At 35.3% G+C, this 17,488-nt stretch overlaps 1 protein-coding gene across 1 annotated transcript in view; it reads left to right on the top strand.

Moving 5' to 3' along the window:
• Nucleotides 1-12,551, top strand: part of LOC124108508 (zinc finger protein 91-like) — a 53,598-nt gene extending 41,047 nt beyond the window's left edge. Inside the window, 1 exon segment of the mRNA XM_058586236.1 lies at nucleotides 10,916-12,551. Coding sequence (XP_058442219.1) covers nucleotides 10,916-12,296 — 1,381 coding nt within the window. The 3' untranslated portion in view covers nucleotides 12,297-12,551.
• The last annotated feature ends 4,937 nt before the right edge of the window (nucleotides 12,552-17,488 follow it).

Here is a 17,488-nt window from a genome sequence, read left to right as displayed (position 1 = left end):
ATATCAAAGTTTTTAGACCCCAGGCATTTCCCTCTGCAGTGGGCGTGCTCAAGCCAACTACGGGAAGAAAAGAAAACACTGCTTCCCTAATCTCGCTTAACCAAGGGGGGGTAAAGTTTATCAAAGTTCTTTAAAACACAGCTAAGAGAGGTGTAAAAGGTGAGAACAGAAAAGCTGGCGGTTCTATTGACTTTTGGTCCCTCACAGGAGAAGCATTAGGTTAAAATTTAGCTAAAGTTACTTCCACACATCTAAGGCCGTTTGGAATTTGGGACTCTGCATCGGTCCAAAGTAAAACAATGCCATCACACTTAACAGAGACACAGACAAAATGACACACAAAGATCATCATGCAGCTCCCGTTCATTCACAACCCCAAGATCTACAATCTTGTGACTCAAGGAGAATGGAGGGAAAAGGGGGAGGAGCAGAAGGATTGAGTGATAGGATCTTGGGGGAAGGGGTCGGAGTGGAGGCAGGGACCAAGAAAGGCTTCAGGGACAGAGGCGTGGAATGGCTTTGTCCCATACTGGGAGTTACTCAGGCAGAGACAGGGACAATACAAAGGTGACACAGAGACAAGGACAAACAGTAAACAGTTATCACAAGTTGAGAGGCAAAGATTAAAGACAGACTGTGAATCCAATCTGAGAGAAAGAATTGCCGGCAAAACCAAACGGGTTGGCAGCAGAGTACAAACGAGGGCACTCTTGTCCCTCTACCAACTGGGGGCACTTTCGCCCCCCCCCATCCTCTAAGGCGTCCCTTAAGAGGGGTGGCCTGTGGATTAGGACACGTCTGTCACCACTGCCAGGGAGAATTTACACTCTCCACTGACGGCCACGCTGCCAACCCAACCAAACCAATCCAAGCCAAAGACCAAACCTGAACCAAAAAGCTCTGAGAACTTACGCTCTCCACCGAGCCAAAAACCAAAAGGCTCTGAGAACTTATGCTCTCCATCGAGCCAAAAACCAAAAAGCTCTAAGCGATCGCAAAGGAAAAACAAGAAGGAGAACAAGGAGGAGAAGAGAAGGAGGAAGAAGAAGAGGAAGAGGCGCCTTACTTACCCCCTAAAGGAGTCCATTGGAGGTCTCCTTGTCCGGCAACGCGCTTTTCCCGGCCAACGCACCAAATGTAAGGGTCCCGCGAAACGTCGGAGAAAGAGACCACCAAGTGACCACTCATGCAATTGGCAGAAGGGGGATTTATTGAACCAGCATGCTGGGGCTCCGTGCCCACTCAAGAAGGGAAAGCAGCCAGAGCCCTATTGAGTTCTTAATTTGGTTTACTGTTTCCTTCATTTCAAGGATCTCTGTTTTTTTTTTTCAAAATCTCTATCTCCTTATTGAAGGAATCTTTTGCTTTCTGAATTTGCTTATGTAGCTCTTTATCAAAATGATCCTTTGCTGTCTGTATTTGCTCTCATATCATCCTTTAATTCACAGAAAATTATGTACCTTCTCCCATTTATCCTGCTATTCTGACCATGGATTCTAATAATGTAGCATCTTTGTTTGGGGCACATTCTTTCTTGGTTTCTCATGTTGTTCATGCATCTTCCCTTCCAGCTCTGTGTTTTTAAGATATATAGCCATGTAGCCTTATAGTTTCCACAATGGGTTTCAATACCTTTCTTTTAAAAAAATTATCTATTTTTTTAAATACACTACAACAGTGGAATGCATTACAATTCTTATTACACACATAGAGCACAATTTTTCGTATCTCTGTACAGAAAGTGTATTCATGCTAATTTATGCCATTATATATGTACTCATTTCTTTCTGCAATACAACTCTTAATACACATATATATCACAATTTTTTCATATATCTGGTTGTATATAAGGTACGTTGGCACCAATTTGTGTCTTCATACATGTACTTTGGATAATGGTGTCATCACATTCCACAATCACTGCTAATCCCCTGCCTCTTCCCCTCCCCTCCAACCCCTCTGCCCTATGTAGAATTCATCTATTCCTCCCATGCTCCCCCTCCCTACCCCACTATACTCAGCCTCCTTATATCAGAGAAACCATTCAACATTTATTTTTTGGTTTTGCCTAACTTGACTTCTCCAATACCATCCATTTACGTGCAATTGCCATGATTTTATTATTGCTGAGTAAAATTGCATTGTGTATATATGCCCCATATTTTTATCCATTCATCCACTGAAGGGCATCTGGGTTGGCTCCACAGTTTGCTATTCTGCATTGTGCTGCTATAAACGTTGACGTGGCTGTGTTCCTGTAGTATGCTGTTTTCAAGTCCTTTGAGAATAGTCCGAGAAGAGGAATAGCTGGGTCAAATGGTGTTTTCATTCCCAGATTTCGAAGGAATCTCTATACAGTTTTCCATGTTGTTTGCACCAATTTGAAGTCCCACCAGCAGTGTATGAGTGTGCCTTTTCCCCCACATCCTTGCCAACACTTGTTGTTTGTCTTTATGATAGCTGCCATTCTGACTGGAGTGAGTTGATATCTTAGAGTGGTTTTGATTTGCATTTCTCTAATTGCAAGAGATGGTGAACATTTTTTTAAATATTTGTTGATTGATTCTACATCCTTTTCTGAGAAGTGTCTGTTCAGGTCCTTGGCCAATTTGTTGGTTGGATTATTGGGTTTTTTGGTGCTTAGCATTTTGAGTTCTTTATATACTAGATTTTAGTTCTCTATCTGATGTGTGAGGGGTAAAAATCTACTCCCAGGATGTAGGCTCTCTGTTCACCTCAGATTTGTTTTCTGAGAAGAAACTTTTTAGTTTGAATCCATCCCATTTGTTGATTCTTGGTTTTAATTCTTGTGCTATAGGCATCTTATGAAGGAAGTTGGGGCGGCCTAGCCCCATGTGATGAAGATTATGGCCTACTTTTTCATCTATTAGATGCAGATTCTCTGGTTTAAATCCTAGGTCCTTGATCCACTTTGAGTTGAGTTTTGTGCATGGTGAGAGATAGGGTTTTAATTTCATTTTTTTGAAAATGGATTTCCAGTTTTCACAGTACCATTTGTTGAAGAGGCTATCTTTTCTCCAATGCATGTTCTTGGCACCTTTGTCTAATATAAGATAATTGTAATTTGGGGAGTTAGTCTATGTGTCCTCTATTATGTACCATTGGTCTACCGGCCTGTTTTAGTGCCAATACCATGCTGTTTTTGTTACTATTTCTCTGTAGTATAGTTTAAGGTCTGGTATAGTGATACCACCTGCTTTGCTCTTCCTGCTTATAATTGCTTTAGCTATTCTGGGATTCTTATTTTTCCAGATGAATTTCATGATTGCTTTTTCTATTTCTATGAGAAATGTCATTGGGATTTTGATCAGAATTGCATTAAATCAGTATAGTGCTTTTGGTTGTATGGTCGTTTTAATAATATTAATTCTGCCTATGCAAGAGTAAGGTAGATCTTTCCATCTTCTAAGGTTTTCTTTGATTTCTTTCTTTAGGGTTCTGTAGGTTTCCTTGTATAGGTCTTTCACCTCTTTCATTAAGTTGATTCCCAAGTATCTTATGTTTTCTTTTTTTGAAGTTACTGTAAATGGGGTAGTTTTTCTTATTTCCTTCTTGAGGCTTTGTCACTGACATACAGAAATGCCTTTTTTAATGTGTGTTAATTTTATATCCTGCTGCTTTGCTGAATTCATTTTTTAGTACTAGAAGTTTTCTAGTGGTGCTTTTGGGGTATTCTAGGTATAGAATCATATTGTCAGCAAATAGTGCTAATTTAGGGTTTTTTCCTGTAGTTATTCCTTTAATTTCTTTCATCTGTCTAATTGTTCTGGCCAGTGTTTCAAGAAATATGTTGAATAGAAATGGTGAGAGAGAGCACCCCTGTCTTGTTCCAATTTTTAGAGGGAATGCCTTTAGTTTTTCTCCCTTTAGAATGATGTTGGCCTTAGGCTTAATGTAGAGAGCCAGTATGATGTTGAGGTATGTTCCTGTTATCTCAAGTTTTTCTAATTTTTTGAACATGAAAGGGTGCTGTATTTTGTCAAATGCTTTTTTTTTCTGTGTCTCTTGAGATGATCATATGATTCTTATTTTTAAGTCTATTGATGTGATGAATTACCTTTATTGATTTCTCTATGTTGAACCAACCCTGTATCCCTGGACAAACCCCACTTGATCTTGGTGCATGACGTTTTTAATATGTTTTTGTATTTAATTTGCCAGAATTATATTCAGAATTTTTGCATCTATGTTCATTAGAGATATTGGCCTGAAGTTTTCTTTCTTTCATTTGTCGCTGCCTGGTTTTGGGATCAGAGTGATATTGGCCTCATTGAATGAGTTTGGAAGTGCTGCTTCTTTCTGTATTTTCTGAAATAAATTGAAGAATATTGGTATTATTGAATTTCTTCTTTAAAGGTCTTGTTTAACTCGGCAGTGTATCCATCTGGGCCTGGGCTTTTCTTGGTTGATAAGCTTCTGATGGCATCTTGTATTTCATCATTTAATATTGGTCTGTTTAAATTGTGTATGTCTTCCTGATTCAATCTGGGCATATCATAAGACTTAAGAAATTTGTTGATGCCTTCAATGTCTTCTATTTTATTCGGGTATACATTTTCAAGATAATTTCTAAATATCCTCTCTATTTCTGTAGTGTCTGTTGGGATATTGCCTCCTTCATCATGTATGCTGGTAATTTGAAGTTTCTCTCTCCTTCTTTTCATTAGCATACTACTGGTCTGTCAGAGAACCAACTTTTTGTCAAGGTTTAATTGTCTTTTCATGCAATTTCAGTTCTAATTTTAATTATTTCTTGCCTTCTACTGCTTTTGCTGTTGATTTGTTCTTCTAGGGCTTTGAGATGAAGTATGTGATCAATTATTGACTTTTTCTTCTTCTAAGGAATGAACTCCATGCAATGAAGTTTCCTCCTAATACTGCTTTCATAGTGTCCAAGAGATTTTGATATGTTGTGTCTATGTTCTTGTTTACCTCTAAGAATTTTTTAATCTCCTCCTTGAAGTCTTCTGTGACCCATTGTTCATTCTATTGTACCAAATTGATTCACTCGTTGAACTGCTTATAGAACTTGAAATATTTCAAGTTTGTCTTTTCACGAGGTGGAAGTGTCACTTTACATGTCTCCAAACATTAATATTTTATGAATATTTTACACATTGGGAATGTGTCATGGATGATACTTGAAACTAATTGTATTGGGGATCTCAATCTATCTCATGGATAGAAAGCAGAGAGAATAGGAACCAGACTGTTTTCAAAAGCTTTTTTACCAGTCTTTTTGTCTCCCTTGTGCACAATCACCAATGAGAATATCTTTGACAAGTCTGATTTGCATCTGGAATGTCTGCCAAATTTCACATTCACTGATGGCAGAAAAGTTAGGAGTTGGGCTTTTATTCAGTGCTTGAGTTATGGTATATATCCTTCACTTACTCTGATATGGAGTATATATACTGTTTTTGGACTTATGTATTTTCCTCTGAATTAGATAATGGAAAGTATCTTATTACATAATTAAAGTCACTCTGCTACATGACAGTCAGTTCTACAAACTCTTAATTCAAATTAAAAACTGAATAATGGTTTGGTCCATGTTCTTTTGATCTAACAATTTTTATTTCAGGAGCCATTGACATTCGGGGATGTGGCTATTGATTTCTCTGAGGAGGAATGGGAATGCCTGGATCCTGCTCAGCAGAATTTATATAGAGAAGTGATGTTGGAGAACTACAGCAACCTAGTCTTTGTGGGTGAGCATAACTTTCCTTCAAAATTCCTAATTATCATTATTTAGTTTTCTTCCCTTGAAGTATATCATTTGGGAACTTCTCCATAAGAATGTGTTGCACATTTATGCTTTCAATAAAAAAGATGGGGTAGTTCTTGGTGCTGACAAGAAAATGTTGATGATGTTTCTTTTCATCCTTAATGTTTTCCTTTGGTGGCATGATATATATCTTTCACTTGGCATATGGTTGACTTAGAGGAATGCAGTGATGTCAAATCCTGTGGCCCACATATAGCAGAGGACATAGTTGAGGTAGAGGAGGAAGCCTAAATTCAAAAAGGTTCATTGAGACATTATCCAGCAGAAAATGTTTTTGAGAAGCCTTGTTACCATAGAAAAACCTGTCCTGTGTTTTGTGCTTTAAAATTATGTAGTATCCTGCTTTTCCTCCATACATTCAAAGTAACAACAAAACACTCCCCTTGCCTTGTGAGTGTCAATATTATCTGACAGCTCTTCCATAATTTAAAAAATATTTTTAGTTGTTAATGAATTTCCTATTTATCCATATATGGTGCTGAGAATTGAACCCAGGGCCTCACACATGCTAGACAAGCTCTGTAACACTACTCTACAACTCCAGCCCTTCTTCCATTATTTGCAGGAAAGTTTTGCACATTTCTAGAGACCTCTAGGTCCACCCATTGTAATACATTACTATCATAAGTCAGTTTATCTAATCTTATTTGTACATTTTTTCACTAAAATTTCCTTATCAGTGTTCTTTCTGATATGTGTAATGGATTTTCTGTGAAATTATCTGCCATGGAATGAATGTCAAGTTGGATAAAGACTGCTGTTTTGAGAGATGGTGTAACTTTTATTTGAGTTAGAGGATTTGTAAAATAATACATCTGTGGATATTTACAATTTGATTGTTTTTTTTTCTTTTTTTTATTGTGTACAGTAGGTTCCATGTTATAGACTGGGTTTCCTCATATCAGTTAATTGCTTCACAAACTAAGATATGTATGATTCTTGTTTGTATTGCCGAAAATATTATATGTGCTTTTGCTTGTATAAATAGTAAGCCTCTTTTGTCCATGACTTTTGTATTTTATCTTGATTGGCTTTTCATTCTGCCCATGTACATAGAAATTGAAGTTTTCTATGTGTAATTGTAATGGAGATTGATGGCAGTGATACTCTCATGCTGAACTACACCCCAAGCTCCTTTTCACTCATATTTGGAGAGAGGTTCTCACTAAGTTATTGAGGATGTCTTGAATTTGCAATTCTCCTGCCTCAGACTTCCTAGTAGCTGAGATTACATGCATGCTCATCATTTGTATATTGATGAGCTTGTTCTTATTTAAAGGATAAAGACCACATTATTTTAAATGTAGCTTTGAGAAATGTTGCAATTCTCTTTATCTTTTAATTTTCATTGTAATCAAAACCACAAATTAAAACTTACTGTCTCCAAAATTTTAAATATACAGTTCCGTAACATTAATTCAAATTGTTATGCAATATATCTCTACAAAGTTTACATCTCAAAAAAAAAAAAAAACAACAAAAAAAAACACACAATGCCTAGGAAGCAAGGGCTCATTTCTGTCTCCTCATCACAAAACCATTCTCTTTTGTTCAGAAAGCTTCTTTTTTAGTTTAGAGATGTCATGTTCATAGAATTCTGCAGTATTCTTTCTGTGACATTTCAGTTAACCTAGTGTACATACATTTTGTAAAATATATAATCAGAATAAATTCTTTGACTTCAAAGATCTATAGTTTCTATATTCCAATATGGCTCATCATTCTTTTCAAGGGATATTTGGTTTGCGTCCCCCATGATGGCTCTGTTGAATAACAATGTAACAACACTGGTGTGCAATGTTTTTAATTTGCTATTGATGTGAGGGCTTATTGCCACACTCACTAAGAACTCCATCTACCTGACTCCATGTTTGCATTTACAATTGAATGCTGTAACTTTTAGTATATTTTTTTAGCAGGTAAATAGTCTTATTTGTATTTTGGGGGATATTCATACAATTTAAAGGATAGATTTCTCTGCAAAAACATTTTTTTAACAATGGGAGATTGATGAATATTACATGGAGCCTCTAGTTAACTTTAAGTAGTATAAACATCTTTAAATTTAATCTTTCAATTTTGAACAACAGCATGCCCAAGAGTGCTCAATCAACTGACACATATTTAGGGATTTTTGAAAATCCCTACCACTTTTGACTTCAAATATTTATTCCATGTTGGTTACAATATAACTATCACTTAAATATTTATAACCTTTGTTTTAATATATAAAATTGCTCTAACCAGCATAATATCCCACTTGTGATTAAGAACAGGGATTCTATAAGTCTATAGTAGTTTCAAAATATTTTCAAAGTCTTATGCTTTGCAATTACCATTTTGCTTCACTGTATTTCCCTTTTCAGTAAGTGGGGATTTATGTTTCTTAGTATGACAGTGATTCTTTGTTTTCATACAACTCTCTCAGTGTTTTCTTTGTGTGTTTGGGAAGTATGAAGTACATAGCGAATGTATTTACTCTTAATTCAGAACCTAGGGAAAGGGCCCTTTTCTCTCTTTTGCCTCTTTTCAAAGTTTTAATTTAATTTAAAATGTCTTCTATGTCATATAACTGTCTTAAACTATGTTTTGTGTACTATAATTTAGACAGCCCAGGTTTTGTTCGATCACTTTTGTATGTGTCATTCTTATATCCTTTTGCTTTCAGTATGTGTGTGTTCTTAGATTTAGAGTATCCTGTAGACTACCTACAGTTGCAATATTTAGAGTTAATTCAGATATCCAAGTTTTGTTTTGATCAGAATTTTGTAATCTTGCATTTGCCAACAAAAAACTCAAAAAATGAAGAATCTCCTACTCATACTTTGTATGAGTATCAACTTGACTTCACTTTATTAAAAAACTGAATATATTTATGTGTCCTTTTAAAATTATATTATTGTTACAGGTATATATGCCTATTAACAGTATTGCTGTTATGCTTTTTTCTTTCAAATTCTATTGCAAAATTACATGTTTGGAGGCCCATCATTACAATAAAATAGAATTGTTTTTGCCAAGAAATGTTTAAAATTTCCTGAGACTTATGATGTTGTGCACTTACATTTTATTATGAAGGATTACCTTTAGTATTTTTGGAGAACAGATCCAGTGTTGATGAATAGTGTGTGTATTTTTATATGTTTAAAGTCTTCATTTTCCTTCTCTTTTGAAAGGTAGTAGCTGTGAATATAATGTCTTGGTTGATAATTTTATTCTTTCATCCCTTGAATATAGATAGACTTGAATTCCTTCCTGTGTTGTGAAGATTTGACTAAGGATTTCACAATTATATAGTTACACATTTCTAGGTGACCCATCTTTTTCTCTTGGATGCTCTCAGTATTCTGAGTTTTAAAACTTGGATTAAAACCTACTTTGAGTCTTTACAACTTGGAGAAAACTGAGCTGCTTGGATGTTTCATTTTTCCTATTTTCTGAGATGTGTTTATTAGTACTGGAAAGAGAACTTAAGAGCGATTTAGCACTTTGCATTTTTTACTTTGTCTGGTCTTCATATTTTGATCCTCTAGCTCAACCTCCTATGTTGCTATGTACAACCACCCCTGACTCTTTCAGACATTTTCTAAAGAAAGTCTTTAAACATACATTTTCTGCTTATTACTATTAACAATTCTTGACTAATTTTTATTCTGTTTTTTTGTGTGTTGGTTTAGTTCAGTAAACTTCTTTTAAATGATAATTGATTATTCCCTTTGAGTAATTCATAACTTTGCTTACAGTTGATTTAGCCATGTTTTTTTCTGTTGGCAAGCAGGAACCCCTTTTTGAACAGTCCCAAAATATTCACATGTTTCATATTTTTATTTTTTACTGAAACAGAAGAAAGTTGGTAGATTTTGAAAATATATTCTGAAGGAGGAAAATCTTTGTGTAACACAATGTATTTTTCTCTACTATATTACTCTCCATAGTAATGTACTCATCTTGGATACTGTGAACACAAAGATGATTAGGAAAATTTTCAAAGTAATTTTCTGTATGTATTTTTATTTGATTTATATATTTCTACAGTAATGATGGACTTGGATTTAATAATCCACTCTTCTGCTGATGTTATTTTTTGCTGTAATTTCTTAGGTTTGCAAAATATACGCATCCCAGTAAAGTAAGTAAACATGTTTGTTATTTTTATTTATTACAGCCATGACTTCTCATCATCCTCGAGAAATTTTACCAGAGCAGGGAATAAAAGAGAGAGAGGGAAGATATGGAAAGTGTGACTTTGACTATTTACAACCAAGAAAACAATGGGAAAATATAGGTGAGAGTAAAGTTCAAAAATTGTATTATAATAGACAAAATCAATCAGTACTCCCTATTTATGATAAAAATTTTATGGTCAAAAGACACCAGAGACAATTAATATCTGAAATGAAAATTCAATGTATTCCAATTATTTTGAGGAGTTTTATGTCTTTAAGAATAAATCCACAGCCATTTTTGAATTGAAAGGCAATGTGGAAAATTTGAAATCTAGTCCATGCATCAGTTTTTAACTTGGCCAATTATAAAAGTAGCACTGAGTTAAAATTCCAGTCAAACATTTGCACAGAAAAGATATTTCTAAAAGTGATCCTTTGGGGAGTTTCTTTATAAAATGTCCATTTTTCTGAAACAAAAGATTAATTTCTCCTTGTGCCCAAATGGACAATATTAAGAATTGTAGAAAAGTTTCTACTTCCCCACTATTGCTCAATGACAGTTCTGATACAGATTTCTGGAAAGTGCACTATATAGATAATGCTATAAGTAACACAGTAAGCCATGTCTCTACCCTGAGTAATGACCAGTATATTTACATTGGTGATAAAAATTATGAATATAGAGAAATCCTAGTCCTTTTCTAAAGGAAATTTACCAAGATGAGAAATGTAGGAAAGTCTTGCTTCAGTGATCAAAAACTAGTATTCATTAAAATATTCATAGACAAGACAAAACCTGCAAGTGTAAGATATGTGAAAGGGCTCTTAACCACAGTGCAGAGCTTGCTTAATACAAGAAAATTTATAGAGAAAGAGAGCCCTATAAGTATAGAAGATATTGAGCAAGCAAATGCTTTGATATATTTTTTAAACACAGCAGATACTATGACAGTGATAAATTCTACAAATTTAAAGAATGTGGAAAAACTTTTAGTGAAAAGTTACAACTTGTGAAGTATCAGAGGATTTATACTGAAGGAAAGACCTGTAAATGTAAAAAGTGTGGGAAAGCCTTTAAAAATTTTTCAACTCTTACTCAACACCAAAAATTTTATTCTACAGAGAAGACCTACCAATGTGAAGAATGCAATGCACTCAAGAACTTTACTCAACATCACAGTGTTCATACAGGAGATATGCCATGCAAATGCAAAGAATGTGACAAAACTTCTAATAAAAGCTCAAATCTTATTTGTCACCAGTGGACACACCCTGGAGTGATGCCCTACATATGTAAACAATTTTGCAAAGGTTTCAGTCAAAAACCAAGCCTTAAAAATTACCAGAGAATTCATACTGGAAAGAAGCCCTTCAAATGTAAAGTATGTGGCAAAAGTTTTAATAGAAATTCACATCTTGATTGCCACAATAGGATTCATACTGGAGAGAAGCCCTACAAATGTAAATTGTGTGGCAAGAGTTTCAGTCAAAAATCATCACTTATTCAGCACCAGCGAATCCACACTGGAGAGAAGCCCTACAAATGTAAAGTGTGTGGCAAGAGTTTTAATCACACATCATCACTTACTCAGCACCAGCGAATTCACACTGGAGAGAAGCCCTACAGCTGTGAAGAATGTGGCAAAGCTTTTAATAGCATCTCACAGCGTAATTGGCACAAAAGTATTCATACTGGAGAGAAGCCCTACAAATGTATAGAGTGTGGCAAAAGTTTTAATACAAACTCACATCTCTATTACCACAACAGGATTCATACTGGAGAGAAGCCCTACAAATGTACAGTGTGTGGCAAGAGTTTCAGTCAAAAATCATCAGTTACTCAGCACCAGCGAATCCACACTGGAGAGAAGCCCTACAAATGTAAAGAATGTGGCAAAAGTTTTAATCAAAAAGTAATACTTACTCAGCACCTGAGAATCCACACTGGAGAAAAGCCCTACAAATGTACATGTGGCAAAAGTTTCAGTCAAAAATCATCACTTACTCATCACCAGCGAATCCACACTGGAGAGAAGCCCTACAAGTGTAAAGAGTGTGGCAAAGCTTTTAATAGCATCTCACAGCTTAATTGTCACAAAAGGATTCATACTGGAGAGAAGCCCTACAAATGTAAAATGTGTGGCAAGAGTTTTAATCACATATCATCACTTACTCAGCACCAGCGAATTCACACTGGAGAGAAGCCCTACAAATGTAGAGAATGTGGCAAAGCTTTTAATCAACAATCATCACTTACTCGACACCAGAGAACCCATACTAGAGAGAAGTCCTATAAATGTGAAGAATGGCAAAGCTTTTAATATTGAAGATCACATCTTACTAAACATTATAGATTTTATACTGGAGAGAAGTTTTACAATGAAAACATTGCATCAGTGTCTTTAAGGATGAATCAACCCTATTTCACAGTAGTTCAACACTATTTCACACCAGAGATATGATAGCACAGAAATCATATAAATGTAAAATAGGTGACAGAGTCTCCAATAGTTGTTCACACCCTACTCAGCACCTCAGAATTCATACGAGTGAGAGGACGTGCGGAAAAATTTTTGCAAAGCTTTTGGCCATTGATCAAATATTTTTAAAACACTGGAGGATTTACAGCATATAGAAACCCAAACAATGTGTCCAAGACTGTATTCAAATTTCTGACATTTTTAAATTTCTGACCTGATATCTGTAGCAAATGTGGAGTAGCATTTGTCCAAAGTGTGTACCTTAGATAACAGCAAAATATTTACAAAAACACCTTGACAAATATAAAGATGGTAGTAAGTTTCTTATCTATATCCCATCCCTTGAAGTATTTGGGACCTAGGAGGGAAAAAAAACATTTAAATGTAGAAAATGGGTAATTGCTTTTGACATTTGCTGAAAATTTTCTTAACATCTTTAGCTGATATTGTAGAAATAAGGAAATACAAGTATAGAATTGTGCATCCCTAAAAGGATATAATTTTAGTATAAATCAACAATTACTAAAGAGTCTCATTTTTCACAACTGGAGAAATAATAATACTCAGAGTTGATTATTTCAGAAGTCTCTTAAGATTTATATGAAATTTAAAATTTAAATTTTTAAGAGCCTCTTAAACTTAGGGACACTTAATCAGTAAACCACATCCTCGGATTTTTTTTCTTTTTTATTTAGAGATAGGTTTTGCTAAATTGTATAGGGCCTCACTAAGTTATGGAGCCTGACTTTGAACTTGCAAAGCTTCTCACATCCCTAGGGTCACAGCATGGTCCACCATGCCCATTTTACAGAGCATTTTTACTTATATTTCATTACAGATGCAATTTGTTACTAAATAAAGTGAATTTCTTAATGTAAACCTTGTCATGCATTTAATGATGTTATTAGGTCACACATCTCCCACTATTCACTTTGCTAATGGATCAATGCAATAGTAAAACATTCTATTGGGTAAATAATGCTATAATGTCTTCATTAATTATTTCATATGTTTAATCAAGTATTATTTGGAGAATATTATTTATGTAAATTATATACTCTCTTGTTTGTAATTATGGGAAAATTAAGAGAGTTATAGGAAGGACCTATGGATACTAAAATAATGACCAGATATCCCTAGTTTGAATTCTGAGTTTAACATTTCACCTTATAGAGTAGCAGTACACCCTAATGGATCTACAACTCCGGAGAGTTATACAAGCTCCCAATCAGGGAGAGGAGAAAGACCCAAGATACTAGGAGCCATCGTGCGTATTCAGGCAATAAAGGAGGTTTGCTGAAGGGGGAAAGAGTCTTAATGTTTCCTGGGGAATCCACATGGTCCATAGGCCCATCCTGACTCTTGGATTGAAGAAACCATGCAGTTCCTCATGAATTCTATGACGTTCATCTCTGAGGTGACTATACTCCCCTCTAGTGTAGGAAAAACATCACAATTTGGGACCACCTCTTTAGTTTTGGATACCCAGTATGAAAGTGTAACTAGAAACATGTAAAATGATGACTGTAAAAAGAAAAAGACATACTGTAGGAGCATTTATGCCTCCACATTTTTTATTTCATTATATATTTTGATTTTGGTTCTTTGATTTTGGTATATATTTTGAACATTTGGTTCTACTTAATAGTTTACAATATAATGTTTGTTATACTTATTGGATTATATGATAGATAGCATGTGTCATTGTCTCCCAGACCCCTCTGCAACCCAGTAATTTTAAGATACTATAAACTAACCATGTCCCTCCTCAGATCTTAAAGCTCCAAGAGCCCATGACACCACAGAGAGAGAAACACAATTTGGATTGAAATAAACCTCTAGACTCTCATCTACAAGTCCTGTTCAAAAAGTAAAAACACAATATTCTCTTCATATGTGAGCCTTTTGGGTCAACAAAACACCACCCACCAACATTTCATTCAACTTTATTTGGGAAAATAAATATTGAAATATGATGATAAGTTCTAGGAGAATAATATTCACACCATTCTTTATTCCAAAGGGTAAATATCTAGGTTTCATGCTTATCTCCACATTATTTTATGCAGAAAACTGGCTTCATTTTACATATGAGAGTTTAAACTATTTACAAGGCCAGGAGGGAAGATTCAGACCTAGAGGTCTAAGGAAAATACTAAAGATCTTCCCTTTTCTTGATTGAATGATGTCTGCAATCCTTGATGAAACAGATAAAGAATGCTGATTTCTCAATGCATCTGGCTGGGTGGCTCACTCATTGGAATCCCAATTTATTTAGTCATATCAAGGCTATCACTCCCTCCTCTAGGATCTGACCTGTTCTTGGGAGGACTTGGTGTTCTTCAGGGGATCACCAGGTCATGCAAGATGTTAGAATGAAGTTTTCTTTGTTCTAACTTGTATTTATTAGGCCTCACTTTCAGTACAAGGTAGAACAAGACTTCAGACTCTCACCTGTGGAGAGGATGCTCTGCCCAGGACTTCCCAGTCAGGACCCTGAAAAGCTCTTTGGGACTCCCCAGTACATAGTTTCAGTGTGGGGGTTTTCCTAGTCTGGCAATACAGTTGCCTGTGTCTTTCACTTTTGCTTTCTCTCTTGCTTTCATAGTATTAAGGAAACACTGTCTGGTGTGAAGAGAGTGTCTTCCTTATCTATTGGATCTGACCTGTGAAGTTGAGCAGCGCCCACATACTGAATGTCACAAACACATGTATGTTTTATCTAATCAGTAAGTAGTGTGTCTTTCAACTGCATGATTTTTTATTTCATGGGGGAGGAAATTGAGAATGCTTTCTTTGAGTGCCCACAGCACTATTCATAGTATTCATAACACTGCTATGTAATGTTTCCTCTCTGCTCAACTTGTAAGTATTGTTCTTGTGCTGCTTTGTAAAACAAATAGAAAAGAGTTGTAAACCAAAATTTTGTGATTATAGCTAGTTGCGCAGACTGACTTGGGCAACTCTATTTACCATTCTTGTTTTGTATGGGCTCAAGGTACTCTTTTATACTCTTATTTAACCTTAATTACATTACCATTCATTGAAGAGTTTTAACTCACAAACCTTCTCGGTATACAAATTTTCCCTTGTCATTTTTAAAATTTCTTACTCTTTTTAGGTATACATGATAGTAGAGCAAATTTTGACATATTATACATGGAGTAAAACTCATTTTAGTTAGCATTCCATTCTTGAGGTGTACATGGTGTGGACCTTCCCTAGTGGTGTATTTATATATTAACATTGAAAAGTTGTGTCTGATTCATTCTACTGTCATTTGTATTCCTATTTCCCTTTTCTTCCCTTCAATCCAACTTTGTCTAATCCACTGAATTTCTATTCTCTCCCCCCTCCCTTGTTGAGTGCTTTAACATCTATATATATTATGTATTATATGTAATGTCTGTTTCATTCTACTATCATTCCTATCCCCATATTCCCTACCCTCCCTGCACTCCTCTCTACTTAATCTAAATAACTATTCTTCCCCACCCCCATTGTGAATTAGCATACACTTATCGGAGAGAACATTTGGCCTTTGTGTTTGTGTGTGTGTGTGTGTATGAGTGTGTGTGGGGGGGCTTATTTCACTTAGCATGATATTCTCCAACTCTATACTTTTACCACCAAATGGCATAGTTTCATTCATTTTTAAAGCTAAGTAATATTCCATTGGTGGAGGAAATTATATATATATATATCACATTTTATTTATCCATTCATCTGTTGAAGGAAACATAGGTTGGTTCTATGGTTTATCTATTGTGAATTGTGCTGCTATAAACATTGGTGCGGCTGTGTCCCTGTAGTATGCTGTTTTTAATTCCTTTAGGTATAGTCCGAATAGAGGGATAGCTGGGTCAAATGATGTTTCCATTCTGGTTTTTCAAGGCGTCTCCATACTGCTTTCCATGGTGGTTGCACAAATTTGGAGTCAATCTCATGAGCAATGTGTGAGTTTTCCTTTTCCCCCACAACCTCACCAACATTTATTGTTGCCTGTATTATTAATGATTGCCATTCTGACTGAAGTGAAATCAAATCTTAAAGTAATTTTGATTTACATTTTCCTAATTGCTAGATAGGTGGAATATTTTTTCATATATTTGTTAATGGATTATATTTCTTCTGTGAAGTTGTCTGTTCAGTTACTGGTTCCATTTGTTAATTGGTTTTTGTTGTTGTTGTTTGTGTTAATTTTGAGTTCTTTATATACCCTAGACATTAGTGCTTTTTCTGAATTATGTGTGGTAAAGATTTGTATAAAATCTGTAGGTTCTTTCTTCACATTATTGTTTCTTTTGCTGAGAAGCAGCTTCTTAGTTTGAATCTATCCCCTTTATTTATTCTTGATTTTTAATTTTTGTGCTGTAGGGGTCTTGTTATGGAAGTCAGATTGTGGACCAACATTCACCTCAGATTTTTAAATGGTATCCTAAGTTCATGAAAGTTTCAGTTTTATTGTTTCTCTTACTATCTTGCCTTATAGATCTACATGTTCTAAAGAGTCATGAAATGATCTAGCTTCACATACATGATTTTCTGATGACTATTATTTTTCAATATGTAGCTGCAGATTATTTAAAATATATATCTACTATTTCAGACTTTAACCAAAGCACATACATATCTTGTGTAGGAAATATTCCATCAATAGATCAACATCAAATCTATAATATATATAAATATATATAAAAGCCTGGATTCAAATGCATGCACATCCAACCCAGAACTTGACCCATAACACTTATTCTATACTAGTTCTACACTTTAGAACCTCCATGAAAGCTGTTATAAATCCAAAGCCTGAGACTCACTCCCCAGACATTCTTCTTTTTTGGGGGGGTATGATGACGAAGATTGAACTCAGGGGCACTCAACCACTGAGCCACATCCCTATCCCTATTTAATGTGGAGACAGGATCTCACTGATCTGCTTAGTAGATTCATTTTTACTTAGGCTGGCTCTGAACTCATGACCCTCCTTCCTCAGCCTTCCAAGCTGCTGAGATTACAGGCAAATACCACCA

The sequence above is a fragment of the Marmota monax genome, unplaced genomic scaffold, assembly GCF_021218885.2.
Source record: "Marmota monax isolate L192 unplaced genomic scaffold, Marmota_monax_Labrador192_F-V1.1 WCK01_AAM20220418_F8-fsc00249, whole genome shotgun sequence".
Classification (NCBI taxonomy): Eukaryota; Metazoa; Chordata; class Mammalia; order Rodentia; family Sciuridae; genus Marmota; species Marmota monax.
The sequence above is the reverse complement of the archived record's forward strand: the minus strand, read 5'-3'. Positions and strand labels throughout refer to the sequence as shown.